The following is a 15,614-nucleotide window of genomic DNA, read 5'->3' on the forward strand; positions in this document are numbered from 1 at the left end:
GTGAAGAGGGTGATACATAAAATCACACCCACTCAGAATAAAACTCCAAGCAAAGCAAAGTAAATTAAATAATATGCGATTACAGACGGGGAATTCCAAGCCACTATGTGTCGACCACGTGAGACTGTTAATCTCTGGGTCGTTCTGCAACTGCGACATGAATTAAAGCTCAATGTTCTGGTGTCAGAAGTGGGATGCATTAAAGGTAAAGGTACAAGCTCCCATCTATCTCAGTGTATATAGCACACTGTACCTGTTATTTTCGTTTCTGTTTTTGGTGTAAATGCATGTCAAAACTGTTATTTGTGTTACATTGCTGTGGACTTGGAGACAATCCCATTCCCCAAAAACATAAAAAGAAATTAAATTAAAAATACACTAATAACATAATAAAAACAATTGAATTGACTAATCAATCAATCAACCAACCAATCAATCAATTATACTACAATAATAATAATAACCATAATAATTATAGTCACAATGATATAAAAATACAAATTCAAATAAATAAATGAAAAAATAACTAGAATATACTTTGGAAAGACACATTGAGCTTCAGATAAGCCAACTGAATGTTAAATATATTGCTCCATAAACATAAACAGTTCGGACCACAAGGAGTTTAGCTAGCTAGCATGCGGCTACATCTGCATCCTACATGGACTCAACACACGGTTACTTAACGTGACGACAAATCTTTGCTTTAAGAAGTTTTCAGGCGTGGAGAAAGGTTGTTGTTATTAGTAATAGAATATTCTAATATAGCAGGACATTCTCTCCAAATGACGCGCATGGAAAATCATCACACTTTTTGATTCATTTAGAAAATATACAGTGCATCTTTTTTTCCCCGTCGTTCGTTGTTATTAAAATGACAAATGACACCCATTTATACGTAGTCTCTAAAACATGCTCGTATGTACAGTATTGTTGTATAAACATGCAGTATTAACATGTATGAGCTATGTATGTATATATGTATACATACATATGTATTTACATATATATGTATATATGTATACATGTATTTACATATATATGTATAAATGTGAAACGACACACCAGTGGGTTTGCTTTGATTGCTTGCATTTTGTCTTTGCTTTAGTGTTGCTTTGTCAACAGAGAAGAACGAATTAAACAAATCACTGAACATGAATTCCATTGGACGGAAATAAATAAAAGGTTGACTGTTGTCCAATAGAAACAACTAAATGACTCAATACCCAACATTCATTAATTTCTCAAAGTTGTCTAAATGTTGTGAAAACTCCCAAATGTTTGACTACACAAGCATGTTTGTTTTCTGTGTTTTAATATTTTTAATATTAATCAAGTTGTGGTTTTGTTGTAAATTCTGTGTCTTAACAGACAGTAAAATGTTAATAAACACTTGCTCACTGTAAATTGTACTCTGAAATCTAGCAAATCAATTCTGGTATTAAAGATTTGGCCACAAGAACAAACACTTTTGATCATCTAATCACTGGCTAGTGTCGTCTAAAACGTGTCTCCACTCCAACAGTGAGTGAGCGTCAAGTTCTCGGATCTCAGCAAACAACTGAATGTCACGACGTTGCATCACAAAAAAACGACACGGTTCAAAGAACAGCCTCAATCACCACAGAACGGAGCGAGTAGTGCAATTAAGGGTGATTTGCACACAGCTGCGAGCCGACGTCATGCAACGCGGCCGCGCAACCAAGCGTACACATCAGGCATTTAGATTCAGCAGTTTGGTATCCGTGTATAAAATATACACATTGATTGATGCATCCTTCCACACCTCAATCATCCTTTCAATCATGTGAGAAAATCCTGAATTAAAACAATAACTTCAAATCAAATTACACAAGAAAACGTTTGAGGTAAAATGGATAACAAAAAAATTGAGCACACAAAAATGATTTCCTCTCTATGTTTTGTTGTTGTTCTTGTTTACCAGAAATATTTTTTAAACTAAACAATTAAAGCTCTGGCTTTGGAGAGTAGTTCAACATAACCTGTCAATTTAAAGTGCGTGAGGAATAAAAAAAACAAAACAACAAAACAACAAACAAAAAATGATGGAAGTGAAAGTTAAATGAAGTAAATGGAGACATCAACACTGCTAACCGGAAGGCGTCCCTGGTAAGTTGAAAATTGCTTATTATTTTGTAACGTCGGAAGGCTTGTCTCCTGTATGACTGATGACTGTGTAGATATAGATAGGGCTTGCTGTGAGTCCATGGCTGATGGCGGTGCAGCAGAACACTGCAGAGCTGACGGAGTGACATACGTGCGTATCGAGAGCTGCGGATAGCAGCCTCTACACACAACGCCGCATGGACGTCATGTCATTGGTCTCGTGTCACGGGTGACGTCACCCACCCACCGTAATGTCACGTCACAAAAGTCCCACCAAGAGTCTCCTTCAATGACAAGTGGCCCACCCACTTTCAGAACGACCGAAGCCAGGGTTATACTTAGCAGCGTGCCTGCCGTGTCACGCACCCAAAATAGCTGTGATAATGCAAGCCTTATTTCCGGTGCGTACCGGGGCCCCGAAAACCGCCGTTCGGCAAGCTCACAAATCGCTTTCTGAGCTCCCAGATCGGCTAGGTTCAGTTCGCGACGCCAATGCTGCAACAATGTATACCAAGCCCTTGACAGTTCAGGTATGCCTTCTCTTGGATACAAACTAAACGTGAACTAGTCACAAGCCTGCTGGAAACGTTGGAAGAAGCAACTGGTCGAGGTTTCAAATAAAACTTTTGTCTCTCTCTAATCAAGCGGAGCTTTGTTTGAATAAAAAAAGGGCGTTTAAAATGAAGTTAACTTTTCTTTTTTATCTCTCTCAGATCTCCTGAGAAATTATGGATAGAAGTTTTAACCGATTGGGGAAAAAGGCAGTGTGTCTGTGGTTAACTGGATACGCGCCTATCTCTAGTCACTACCCGACTTCTAGGAATGTACTTCAAACTAACTGGACCATCTAAAGCTGGTCTGTGCTTCGTCCTGCGACACGAGAATGGCAGACCTACAAGTGATCTTGTAGGCCGCTCTCGACTGTGCAACGGAGCATCAGATTGAGCATAAACGAGACAAATTGGCAGGTATTATGGAAAATGGTGCACCTGTATGTCGACGATACACCTACGGAATGGAACCTGCTTGTGTTTTTTCTCTATCGTACGGCAGTAGAAAGCATTTATTAAGTATTTAAGCGTTTTTTTTGTTTTTTTTTAACTCTAAGCAAACTGACTAATAAAGGGAAAAGGGTTTTAAAGGTAACAATTAATGACGTTTATGTTTTTTAATCCGCTCTTACTCCATAACTGAATAACTGTCCTATTATTTCATGGACTTTACTCTGTATTCTTATCATGGAACCACAACCCCGATACAAAAATATATCTAAAGAAAAAAATCAACGGAGTATATCTGTCCATTCTGCACTTTGTATTCCTTTTTTTGTCATGTTTTGTTTTTTTAATGACATGATTCAACGTACACCTCGGGAATGTCGAAGGTTTTAATCTATGGATCTATGTGTGTGTGTGTGTGTGTGTGTGTGTGTGTGTGTGTGTGTTTGTGTGTGTGTGTGTGTGTGTGTGTGTGTGTGTGTCATGTGAGTGTGCGTGTGTGCGTGTGCGGGTATGTGTGTGTGTCGGGGCCGGGGCCGGGCAGGCGGTACTGGATGTTTTACTTCTTGGCGTTCAGAGCAGCCAGCGCTTGGTCCACCTCCTCCTCGGGCTGTAGGGGGTGCCATTGAGCAATGGGGCGGCGCGGGTTGGCCAGCATGTCGGACCAGTGCTTAAGCCCCGCCCCTGTGGACCTGCTGCCCACCAAGATCTTGCCGATGGCGTCGTTCTTGCCGATCTTGTCGTAGTCCAGGACTGTGATCACCGCTAGGATTTTCTGTGGGAAGGACAAAAGTTTGTTTCTCTGCAAGGTGTTCTTTTTAAGTCAAGTTTTATTCATGTATTAACACTTATTATTCCCAGGACGTCTCCATACATCTTTATAATTACACCCGTAGCTATAACTGCTATATTATCTCTGAATATACGGCACTGTCCATGGTTTTGATCAGAACGTCGATGTTCTGTCCTAATTTCTGACTTAACCAAGCATCTCGTTTGGAATATTAACGCTTCCAAAGCGAGGTAGTGGAACATTATACCTCCCGGGTTTTGGGGAAAATGGAAGGCGGGCTTTTCAGGGTAAAATCTGCCTCATCTGCTGCATGGGCACTCTAGCGCCTTTATTTTGAAAAACTCCAGGGCATAAAAAGTGTTAAGTAGAACTGCAAAGCAAAGCTAATGCAAAGCATGACCAACAGAATGATGGAGGAGGAGGCAACCTTAGGCACTGGAGAGGATACTCACTGACTTGTTTATAAATTGAATGCCCTCACATTGGTCCAGAGGAATCTCCAAGCGTAAGGATTAATTAATAAGGGTTTATAATAAGGGTAACAAGGGTAAAAGGGTATAATAACCTGCATCTGCTCCAGAGGGATCTCAAAGCTGAAGGACTCGTTATAATAAGGGTTCAAGGTGTTCTTCTTCACCGTCGTCTTCTTTTTCTTCAGTTTCTTTCCGTTCTGCAGCAGGTTGATCTTTACGTATGGATCTGAGATATGAACACAATATATTTCATTTTATTTCATTTCATATTCATTTATTTTGTTTCATTTATGGTTTCACATGATTATAATAATTTGACTTTATACTTTTTTACATATTCCATAAAAGAAAAGAAAAGGAGCAGGAAGAAGATCAATCTTATTGATACCTGCCCCTCCCTATCTATCATTAAAAACAATCAACTAATTGATGCTCTGCTACCAGATTTCACCATGATTACATCAAATAAAAGGGAGAGAGAAAACAAACAAAAAGAGCACAACAACAATATTGTATAATATGTATGTTCTGTTGATCTTGTGTTCTAAGATATGAACACAATATATGTAATTATAAATATTATATGTTCTGCAGCAGGTTGATCTCTACGTATAGGGATCTGAGGTATGTATTCATTTATTTCCACGTATAGGGATCATTAAGGAAACAGCATCAGTGCTGATCTACAGTAGGATTCTGTTGTAATGCAGTGTTCCGCCAGCAGATGGAGCCAGTGATGTTACTGCATGAAGAGAATGGCTGTCGTGCATACCTGAGTGTGTGTGTGTGTGTGTGTGTGTGTGTGCGTGCGTGCGTGCGTGCGTGCGTGCGTGCGTGCGTGCGTGCGTGCGTGCGTGCGTGCGTGCGTGCGTGCGTGCGTGCGTGAGTGTGTGCGTGCGTGCGCGAGTGCGTGCGTGCGTCGGGGGAGGGAGGGGAGACATGGGTGAACCGCGCACCTGTGCACGTTAGGGGCAAATATCGGCCTGGGAGCAGAGAAGTAACTCAAAATGAAGGACAAGGATTTTCAATCGAGTCCAGTGAGGCGACTCATGACTCGTCTCTACGTTAAATAGTTATGGCAATATCAATATCAAATATTGACCAATCAGAAGAGGGGGCGAGGCTAAGTTACACCAATGAAGTACAAGGACTCTGAACCAAGTCCAATGACACCAACCCCAAGTCTGTACGACAATCAGTTCAATACTTGCATAAAACATTTAACCTTGATCTTGTAGATCTGTTATTTTCACTTCCTTCGCCACGGTCACACCATTTTAGGAAAACTCACGCTTTTGATAACTTTTCATTGTTCCTTTTGTGTACGCTGAGCGAGTTTGATTTGGAACTGACCATCCTGCTATGAGGAGTTTGTTAAAGTGCGACTCATGAAAATGGCATAAATTGTGCCAAAACGCCAAAATAAATTCAAAATGGCTGACTTCCTGTTTGGTTTAGGTCATGGCGCCAAGTCGGGACATGATCATGTGTACACATGTACCAATTTGCATACATTTAGGTGAAACCGTATGGTGGCATTGGTGGGGCTTGAAGCACAAACTTTTGTAGGGGGCGCAATTGAGCCATTATGCCACGCCCATTTTTGAGACGATTAAAATACATAATTTCTCATCACTTGTGATGTGTGTGCACAACGTTTGGAGTAGGCCTACATTGGGGCGGCGGTTGCTCAGGGGTAGAGTGGCTGGATGGTAACCGCAAGGTTGCCTGTTCGAACCTGGGCTCCCCCAGAGTTAATGTTGAAGTGTCCATGTCTCCATGAGCAAGACACTGAACCCCAAATTGCTCCTTGTGCTGGTTGGTGCCTTGCATGGTTTCCGCCGCCATCGGTGTATGAATGGGTGAATTGATGCACAATCTATGTAAAGCGCCTTGGATAAAGGCAAATGGTAAAAAATGGTAAATGGTGCATTTATATAGCGCCTTTATCCAAGGCGCTTTACATAGATTGTGCATTACATTCACCCATTCACACACACATTCATACACCGATTGCGGCGGAAGCCATGCAAGGTACCAACCAGCATATCGGGAGCAATTTGGGGTTCAGTGTCTTGCCCAAGGACACTTCGACATGTAGCCAGGAGGAGCCGGGATTCGAACCGCCGACCCATGGATCATTGGACGACCTGCTCTACCTCTTGAGCCACAGTCGCCCCAGTCGCCACAGTCGCTATATAAATGCACCATTTACCATTTTACCATTTACATTAACGCCTCAGAAACGCGATTCATTCGGGAGAATAATAATAATAGTCATTGCGATTTCAATAGGGCTTGCACTACTGTGCAGTTTTCGGATCCTAATAATATATAGAAGTCGAATACCACGAAAACATTATTTAAAAAAGTGTAACGCAGAAACCTGTGGCCTGTAGAATGATGTTACCATAGGTTTGATGACGCTGCGTAGAGTGGTCGTAATGGGAAAAAGAGGTGGCTGAAATGTGTCTGAATAATGTGTTTTATATTAACTGTACATGTGAATACATTGAGGGCGGGATAATAAGCCTAGAACCTTGGGAGAGACAGAGTACTATAGTCTGTGGAAGTGTGGAGGCAAGTGGAGTGCTGATAAGCTTGGCCCTAGCAACCAGACACCACGTCAAACCACCCGCTTAATCAAGAGAATGTTCGTGATCAGAAGCTTAGAATACAGCCAGAATGTGATAATCGCACATACAGGGAAACGTGGAAGTGAAACTATGGGAGCGTTTGCTTTTTGTGACCATGACGGAGGCGTGCCGTCTCTGGTGGCCTTGAGCCACGTGAGGCACGCCCGAGCTAGGCGCTAGCCGAGCGAGTCGCCGTTTGAGTTGCGTCCCGATAGGCAGAGAATAGTAAATATTAGTAACCCCTAGCTTCCATCCCCCGACGATAGAGTTGGCCCCCGACACGTCCAGCAGGGGGAGTCGTTTACCAGGCTATGTCTGCACCAACCTGCATGCGTGCAGTCCGTGAACACAGCCAAACACCACAACGTCTAGTATGCCAGTATGGTCATATTGGCCATATTCCAACGTCCTGATAACGGTTGATTTTGTGTAATTAATGCAGTGATAACATATGAATCAGTTGTTCAAACCCTATTCTGATTCTGGTAGTGGGATGCAACTGTACCTGACAGTCCTCCTACATCCATCTTCTTCAGGTTCTTGGCCTCCAGGATACAGATGGTCAGTTTACCAGCGGTAGGAACATAACGTAGGGAGATGCAGATGTCTCCTAGCTTCTCTGGCTGTGTGTGTGGGGGTGGGTGTGACAGAGACAGATGATCAGTTTAAAGTAACGTAACGTAGAGAGATGCAGATGTCTCCTAGCTTCTATGGCTGCAACAATGATAATATAAAACATTTATACTGAGTTTACAGATGATATTCATAACATTTCAATGTGCTAGTGTGGGAGGGACAGAACAATGATAAACCACAGTCCCAAACAAACAAACAAACAGCATTTCTACTGAAACTTAAATATATTAATTCAATCCAAGAGTTGTCTGACTGAAATAAAACATAAAAAGGTCAAACCGAAAGAACTTCTGGAACTACTTTCCTAGACAAGGAAACAGTTTCGTTTAATAAACGGTGTTAAAAAATCAAGACAGCATTTATTTAGTTTCAGGTTGAAGTGCAACGTAATCCTGAAAACAGCCCTAAATGTTCTTTAAAGGACAGTGTGTGCAGGACAGACAGAGACAGTGTTGATTAGGATTAGAGGACAGACAGAGACAGAGACGGTGTTTTGTCCTTTATGTCATTACAGTTTGTTCCCGGAACAAACTGGATAACTGACAATGAGATCAGGTCCATTTGTCATTGAGCATAATATTGCACCTTAAAGAGTTTTAAGACATTAAAGGACAACTTTAGTTTTTTTCAACCAAGGTTCATGTTTTAGGTTGTTATTAGAGAAAGTAAAAGATGAGTGTTAATTTTTTTTCATTTGTTGCTTTCTTTCGTTTTAGGGATTTTAGCTGTTTTTGACAGGGGGGCGGGGGCATTCGAACATGGGGCTAAATATGTATTTCTTTACAAATTTTTATAGCGATTTATTTTTGTATTATTTACTATAGTCCTAATAAACTCCAGGAAATTACATCTGGCCACAAAAGATCACAGGATCTACTGAATGTGCTACCTTAATATTCAGTAGATCCTGTGAACCTTTTAAATTATGTAAAAAAAGACATATTTAGCCCCATGCTCGAATGCCCCTGCCCCCCTGTCAAAAACAGCTAAAATCCCTAAAACGAAAGAAAGCAGCAAATGAAACAAATTTAACACTCATATTTTACTTTCTCTAATAACAACCTAAAACATGAACCTTGGTGAAAAAAACTAAAGTTGTCCTTTAAGAATTGTGTCTTCATTAAAAAGTCTATATTTTGTATGTTGTATCATGACTACAGTACATGGCCAGTACATGAGTACTACGACGTGAAGAAGTAATTAATGTCAAAACGAGGTTGACCTTTCACAGCTAATAAACTCATCAGCCTGTAAGCATGAGGCTCCAAATGGGAAATATCCGTGACACATTTGTCTGTTCTTTGTGGCTAATAAATGTCAATTATGTCAGCCATAACAATAAACAATAAAGCCATTTTAATTGTTCAACAGGCGAGCCTTGTTCGCGATCTATTTGTTTTCATCAACTTTATCAAACATATTATATCAAAGAGCACCTTGTTTGGATGCTATTCAGATACCAAATAAAGACAAACTCTGTTTTCTGTCTTTAGTTAAAATGTGAATCTCGTAATTCAATACATTTGATTCAATACAACCCAATACAGTGGGTTTTAATTAAACTAAAAGGATCCTCAAAGGACTCTGGGGGTCCCTGGACCACACTTTGGAGAACCACTGAAGTACATTGTGTAACAGGATAAACAATCGCATTTAGACATGTTGTGCATCGTCTCGCGCACCGTAAATAGCCCATAGAGAGATCGATAGACAGTGCATTTAAGTAAGTGCATTTACATTTAAGTACTGTACTTTTGTACAATTTTGAGGTATTTGTACTTTACTTTATTTCCAATTTCCAATACTTTTACTTCTACTCCACTACATCTTGCATCCAAATATTGTACTTACTTACTCCACTACATTTATTTGAAAACTTTAGTTACTATGGACTTTAGATCTGATTGACTCTTCACTCTACCTCTTCCTGGTCGGCGCTGTCCAGGTCGCGCCACTCTTCGATTGGGTTGGACAGGTTGAGCGTGTGCATCGGAAACTTCAGCTCGCCAATCACATCGTGTTTGGAGAAGCGGTCAAAATCGTAGACGGACATCACCAGAGTCTTCCCGCCCATCTCTTGGAACGGAATCTGAAAATGACCACAAACATCTATTTTAGGACCCTTTCTTTGCAGTGCCTTACTCATTGGCCTTATCCGCTATACCCGTGAATTATGCATGAATGTGTTTGTTCCGAAGTACAGTCCGACAGGCATTAGTCCGACAGTACCCTACCCAAAACCCAAACCCTAAACCTAAACTCACAGGAAGCCACGGTTTCGTTTTAATCTGCCACAGGTTAGTTTTAACCTGCCACGCTTGTCGAGAGCGACGGTGTTGTCGGACTAATGCCTGTCAGTCGTGTCGGACTGTTAGTATGTCTAACTGAATGTCTAACGTATGCACCCCGTGAATTACGGACACGCTGTCCCTAAATGGTATCTTATAGGGAGTGGAACGCACCACACACTGTACATTATGCCGACTCCTCTATTTGTGGCCGTGGTCGTGTTGTTGCACTTTCCCTAAAATTGCCATCTTGCCTACATGTTTGTCAAAGCGCATAGCGGATTCTAAGGCCACCCGCTATGCCAATTTTGTGTGGTAGAGCACGCGCCTGCAATGGACATGTCAGGAGTCGAGGTGCCATTGTGGATGAACTGTGACATTGTTTGTGATTGGTGGATGGGCTGTGACATTGTCTGTGATTTCGGGACCGTGAACAGGAACAGGAGGGACAGTGCTGTCCTTCACAAGACAAGCGTTTGATGTGTCTACAGAGAGACAGACAGGCTGCGGGCTGGACAGACCGACAGACAGCCAGGCAGATAGACAGGCTAAACCTTATCATCAGACTGCAGTGCTGTCATTATAGTGGCATGATGAAAAATGGACTCAATCCATGCCGCATGCACGCACACACGCGCGCACACACACGCACACGTGTGCGTACACACGTACACACACACACACACACACACACACACACACACACACACACACACACACACACACACACACACACACACACACACACACCTGTCAGTTTGAATTCACTGCCACTGGAACAAAGCACTTTCATTTTTTTTCTTTTCTTTTTTCTAGGTTCTGACAGTGACTGAGAAATGGTAACAACAGCAACTGATTACAGGATGTCTATTGAATGTAGATGCAATAGAAATACTAAAATGTTACCTGGTATTGTGTCATTAAGACATGAGTGTCATTGGAGTTTTTTTTTCATTGCATTCGCTACACATTTAAACAATATGAGCGTAGTCTGTCAATCATCTGTCTCCAAGAGATAGTAGTTATATTCCATTTATGACATACTGTAGCATACAGTGACACCAGATCAATGATGTGCGTGCGTGCGTGCCTGCGTGCACATACTGTGTATGTGTTCACGTGTCTTTGTGCATGTGCATGTTTTCATGTCAATTGTATGTATTTACTTTCATTGAAGTGCTTTGCACCTCAAGTCAGTAAAGTGATATTATGTATGAAGCCTAGAAGGTATTTGGAGATAGAAGCATGCAGGCTTCATGTCTTTCATCTGAACTGAATAACAGGACTGATCACATCTGTGTTTACTTTGTGAAAGTGAAATCCACCTTCATACCCTGGAGAAAGATCCTGACAGATCTCCAGAGATCCTGGTATAGAGCCTTCAGAGATCCTGACAGATCTCCAGAGATCCTGATAGATCCTTCAGAGCAGTACCGTCTCCAGGCATACGCACTGTGCGTAGGGCAACACGCCGAGGGGGAGCAACAAAATGTGCCATGCCGATCCTCAGAATAATACCTTTCTCCACGGCTCCGCCACTTAATAACAGCGAGTTGCATGCGCACGTGCCCATGTGGATCTGCCCAGAGCTGAAGCACTGAAGCAGCCCCACTTCTCCACCCGGTCTATTAGTGAGTTGCACCAACATTAGGACTTGTGAAATGGCGAGAGTATAGCCAATCTGCATGAAGAAAAGCAGCGTTCTCGTCGGGGACAAACATATCACAAACATATCATGCGTAGGGTACTAGGGTCCTTCAGAGATCCTAACAGATCCTCCAGAGATCGTAGTAGAGCCTTCAGAGATCCTTCAAAGACTAAATATTTGCGTTCAGAAGGAACAGGCTCACCTTGAAGACGAAGGTCTCGTTGAAGACGGGGTTAAGGGTCTTCTTGTGCACCTTGGTGTCAAACTTCTTCTTCTTGTCGGGCAGGACGAACACCTTGACGTACGGGTCGGACGTTCCTCCGCTGTCCATGGAGAGCAGGTCGGCCGCCTGCAGGATGCCCACGGTCAGCTGGAGAACAGGGAGGGGGCAAAACGGTCAGTTTAGCATGCAGTAATTTATCAGGCACTCTTTATCCCCAGTGACTCAAGTGAATAAGCAAGCTAAACACATAAGGGTGGACAAAAAAAATCTACTCAAATATTGTGATCACATCTGTGTTTACTTTGTGAAAGTTAACACTTTTTTTAATACATTTTAGTTCAGAATCTATTTTTTTGTCAGTTTGTTATGGCACACTCAACTTTTCATGCATTGTATTGTTTATAACATAACATCTGTCTAAACAATGTACTATTAAAATAATAATCTGTGCATTGAAACTATATGATACCAGCTAAACAATGAGACAGACAGCATCTGTCTAAACAACATGGTCTCTAAATGTCTTCATAAGACTGCATGGTGGTCATAACTAGATCAAGGGCTGCAGCCTAGGGGTTAAGGTGGAGTCTGACGATGAGTCTGCAGTTCCGTTCTGACTGTAATGGCCTCTGTGAGGTAGGAACCTTGTATGTCCAAAACTTTCAGAAACAAGAATTGACTCAAGGCATTATATGTCAGCTTGCATTCCATTCTCTTGCATATTGTACCTTAGTGGGGCTTTCTGTAGTCACGTTTTCAGTTTCTAGTCATTGTGTGGTGGGGGAGAGGATAGCGGGCTTATAGTGTTTTTTTATTGGCCATGGGGCTTAGTGTCCCTTTGGGGGTATAGAGCTAGTCTCCCATTGGCTTAGAGAACATCTCGCCACTAGACCACGTGACTAGACTAGAAAGTCTGATCATTGATCAGTAGCAAGCTACTAAAAAAAAAGTAATTATTTCATTAACAAACCTTGTTTTCTCCGAAGTCGTAATCGATGGAGTACTGCAGCTTCCCCAGCTTCTCCTTCTCCTTCACTTCCTCTTCCTTCTCGTCTCCCGTCAGGCCCGTCTCGGCGTCGTCTTCATCGTCGTCGTCATCCTGTTGTTTCTGTAAACATAAACCAAGATGGCGGACCGCGCGGCAAGTTAGCCAAAAACCATGCTGTGGGACCGGTTAACACCAAACCAACAGCAGCGCCAACAACCTACCTACCTACCTGACCACCGGTGTTATCACGCCAAACCACACCACCAAACCTGGCTCAGCAGCAGCAGTCAGGGTTAGTAACAGCGCCACCTACCTGGCCCCCTGGTGTTACTACAACAGTAGTGCAAATCTGTTCATCGATGACCACAAGTTGCAACCTGACTTGATTTCACTACATTCCTCCTGGATCACACCACGCTGCCGTTTGTTCACTTCTGATAAGATTACTGGTTGTATTGTTCACTTCTGATAACGGTACGGTTTTCATTTTGTGTACTGGATGTTCTAGAGCACTGGTTCCCAAACACTGGGTCGGGGCCCCAAGGTTGGGTCGCGGACCAATTTGTATGGGCCCCTTTATTTTTTTGTTTCCTACATTTTAAATTTTCGAAAAAACATTCAAACAAGATGTTCATGAATTATAAACAGAATTCAATGATTTATTTTCCTCCAGTAATTTCATGAAGAAATCAACAGAAAATCTAAGAAATTCCACAAATTAGAAAACAAATGTTTAAGAAGTATAGTGAAAATAGCCGATCTACAATCTCACAACGCGGTGCGAAGCGACACGTTCTGAGCTTGTAGATCTGCTATTTTCATTATGTAGTCTGGGTCCCGTGGAGACATCAAGTTTCTGTTTTGGGTTACGGGCTAAAAGGTCTGACTGACTGCTCTAGAGGTACTGTAGAACCAAACCCCTGGAAGTTTCCTTATGAAACGATACAGTTCTAGAGATACTGCAGATATATAGTTTTCTGGTTTCTTTATGAAACGACTGCAGAGAGAAAAAGAGGAAGAAAGGGAAGAAACCTTTCTTTAAATATGGTTCTGCTCTTGGCGGAACAAATACTTCAGGATACCAATTTAATTCAATCAATAGAGAGAACCCATAACCCATTCATCATTTTCAATGTTAGGCGCCGCTAAAGTGGACCGTTCCCATTCAGTTTGTTCATTTCTTTTGATTAATCACTTCCAATTTCACACACACACACACACACACACACACACACACACACACACACACACACACACACACACACACACACACACACACACACACACACACACACACACACACACACACACACACACACACACACACACACACACACAGATATCTCTCTCTCCTGATTGGACCAAATTGGTATCCTGACCTGAGTGGAAAAGTGTGTTGATAAAGAACAGTTTAAGTTTCCCAGTTATAAGGCCTTACAAAACGTTCTCCTTCTGTTTTAACAAGATTTATCTCGTGACCAACAATTTAGTCTAATGGTCAAACATCAAAGGATTCATGATGTTGATAAAAGTCTCTTCTTACAAAACACTGATGTCCTCATAAGACCTGGCGAGCTGCAAGAGGAACACACGCGTGCACACACACACACTCGCAAAATTGCGCGCACACACACACCCACACGCACGCGTAAACGCACACGCACACACGCGCACACACGCGCACGCACGCACGCACGCGCGCACGCACGCACGCACGCACGCACGCACGCACGCACGCACGCACGCACGCACACACACACACACACAGACCCACAGTGTATCACACACACGCCAACTCTCCCTTACAGCTCTTACACACGCAGTCACGCATACACGCACACGCACGCACACACACACACACACACACACACACACACACACACACACACACACACACACACACAAATCACACACGCACGCACGCACGCAAGCACGCACGCACGCATGCACGCACGCACGCACGCACGCATCACACACACACACACAGCTCCTTATTGGTGCATTCACTATCATGGAGGTGATAAATGCTTTTCATTCAAGCATGCCAAGCCTCACAATGCAAGAAGTCGTTTCTGACAGAAAGATATCAAATGTAAATGAAGTTACCTTTGAAGTGCAATGTGTGGATGTGTATAACCTTTTCCTTTACTTTTACCAGTTCTTAAATAACTGCACATGAAATATGTATTTGATTGTTTTTGTTCTTGCTGATTAAGAGCGTCTGCTAAATGCCTAAATTGAAAATTGTAATTTGGGCTGTAATGTTTGGAGGTAATCATGTTAATATGTATCATCATATTATGTACAGTCATGTAATAAATATGAGCTGTCATGTTTGGAGGTAATCATGCTAGATTGAAAAATCCCAGTTTTTCTCAAACTCTCGATGGAGTTCACAGACAAAGACATGGTGTGTTTGAAAGCACGCCCTTCACGACAAGATTAAGTTACAAAATAACAAATAAAAGCCAAATGATAAAAACATCTGTAAATTTGGTTTTGTTTGGTTGTTGGTTTTTATCTTACTTCAGGGCCAACCAGTTCAAAACGTTTCATACGTATATCTGAGTGGATGACCGTTGGATTTGGGATCATTCATCAAAATAAACTAAAAACTTATATATCTAATCTGTGGTCATAGAATAATCTAAGCAACAATGATGCCAATAAGAAATACGTACGTTTGATTCATCAAATAATATCTTTAACAAACAAAATCCAAATGTGATACGTTCAGATAGGGATGAGAGGTTTTGAACAGTTGGGTGTTGTAAACCGTCTGCTATTAAAGCTTTTGAACGGTT

The 15,614-nt window shown here is 42.0% G+C and overlaps 1 protein-coding gene across 1 annotated transcript in view; it reads right to left on the reverse strand.

The window, feature by feature from the left end:
• Nucleotides 1-3,684: 3,684 nt before the first annotated feature.
• The window catches only part of LOC306941921 (synaptotagmin-1-like), a gene marked incomplete at its 3' end in the record, with an annotated part of 103,443 nt that continues 91,513 nt past the window's right edge, over nucleotides 3,685-15,614 (reverse strand). Inside the window, exons 6-11 of the mRNA XM_079527559.1 lie at nucleotides 12,793-12,930; nucleotides 11,802-11,969; nucleotides 9,585-9,752; nucleotides 7,533-7,650; nucleotides 4,484-4,617; nucleotides 3,685-3,900 (exon numbers count right to left, since the gene is read on the reverse strand). Coding sequence (XP_079383685.1) covers nucleotides 3,685-3,900; nucleotides 4,484-4,617; nucleotides 7,533-7,650; nucleotides 9,585-9,752; nucleotides 11,802-11,969; nucleotides 12,793-12,930 — 942 coding nt within the window. The remainder of the gene's footprint in view (nucleotides 3,901-4,483; nucleotides 4,618-7,532; nucleotides 7,651-9,584; nucleotides 9,753-11,801; nucleotides 11,970-12,792; nucleotides 12,931-15,614) is intronic.

The sequence above is a fragment of the Electrona antarctica genome (assembly GCF_951216825.1).
Source record: "Electrona antarctica genome assembly, chromosome: 2".
Taxonomy (NCBI): domain Eukaryota; kingdom Metazoa; phylum Chordata; class Actinopteri; order Myctophiformes; family Myctophidae; genus Electrona; species Electrona antarctica.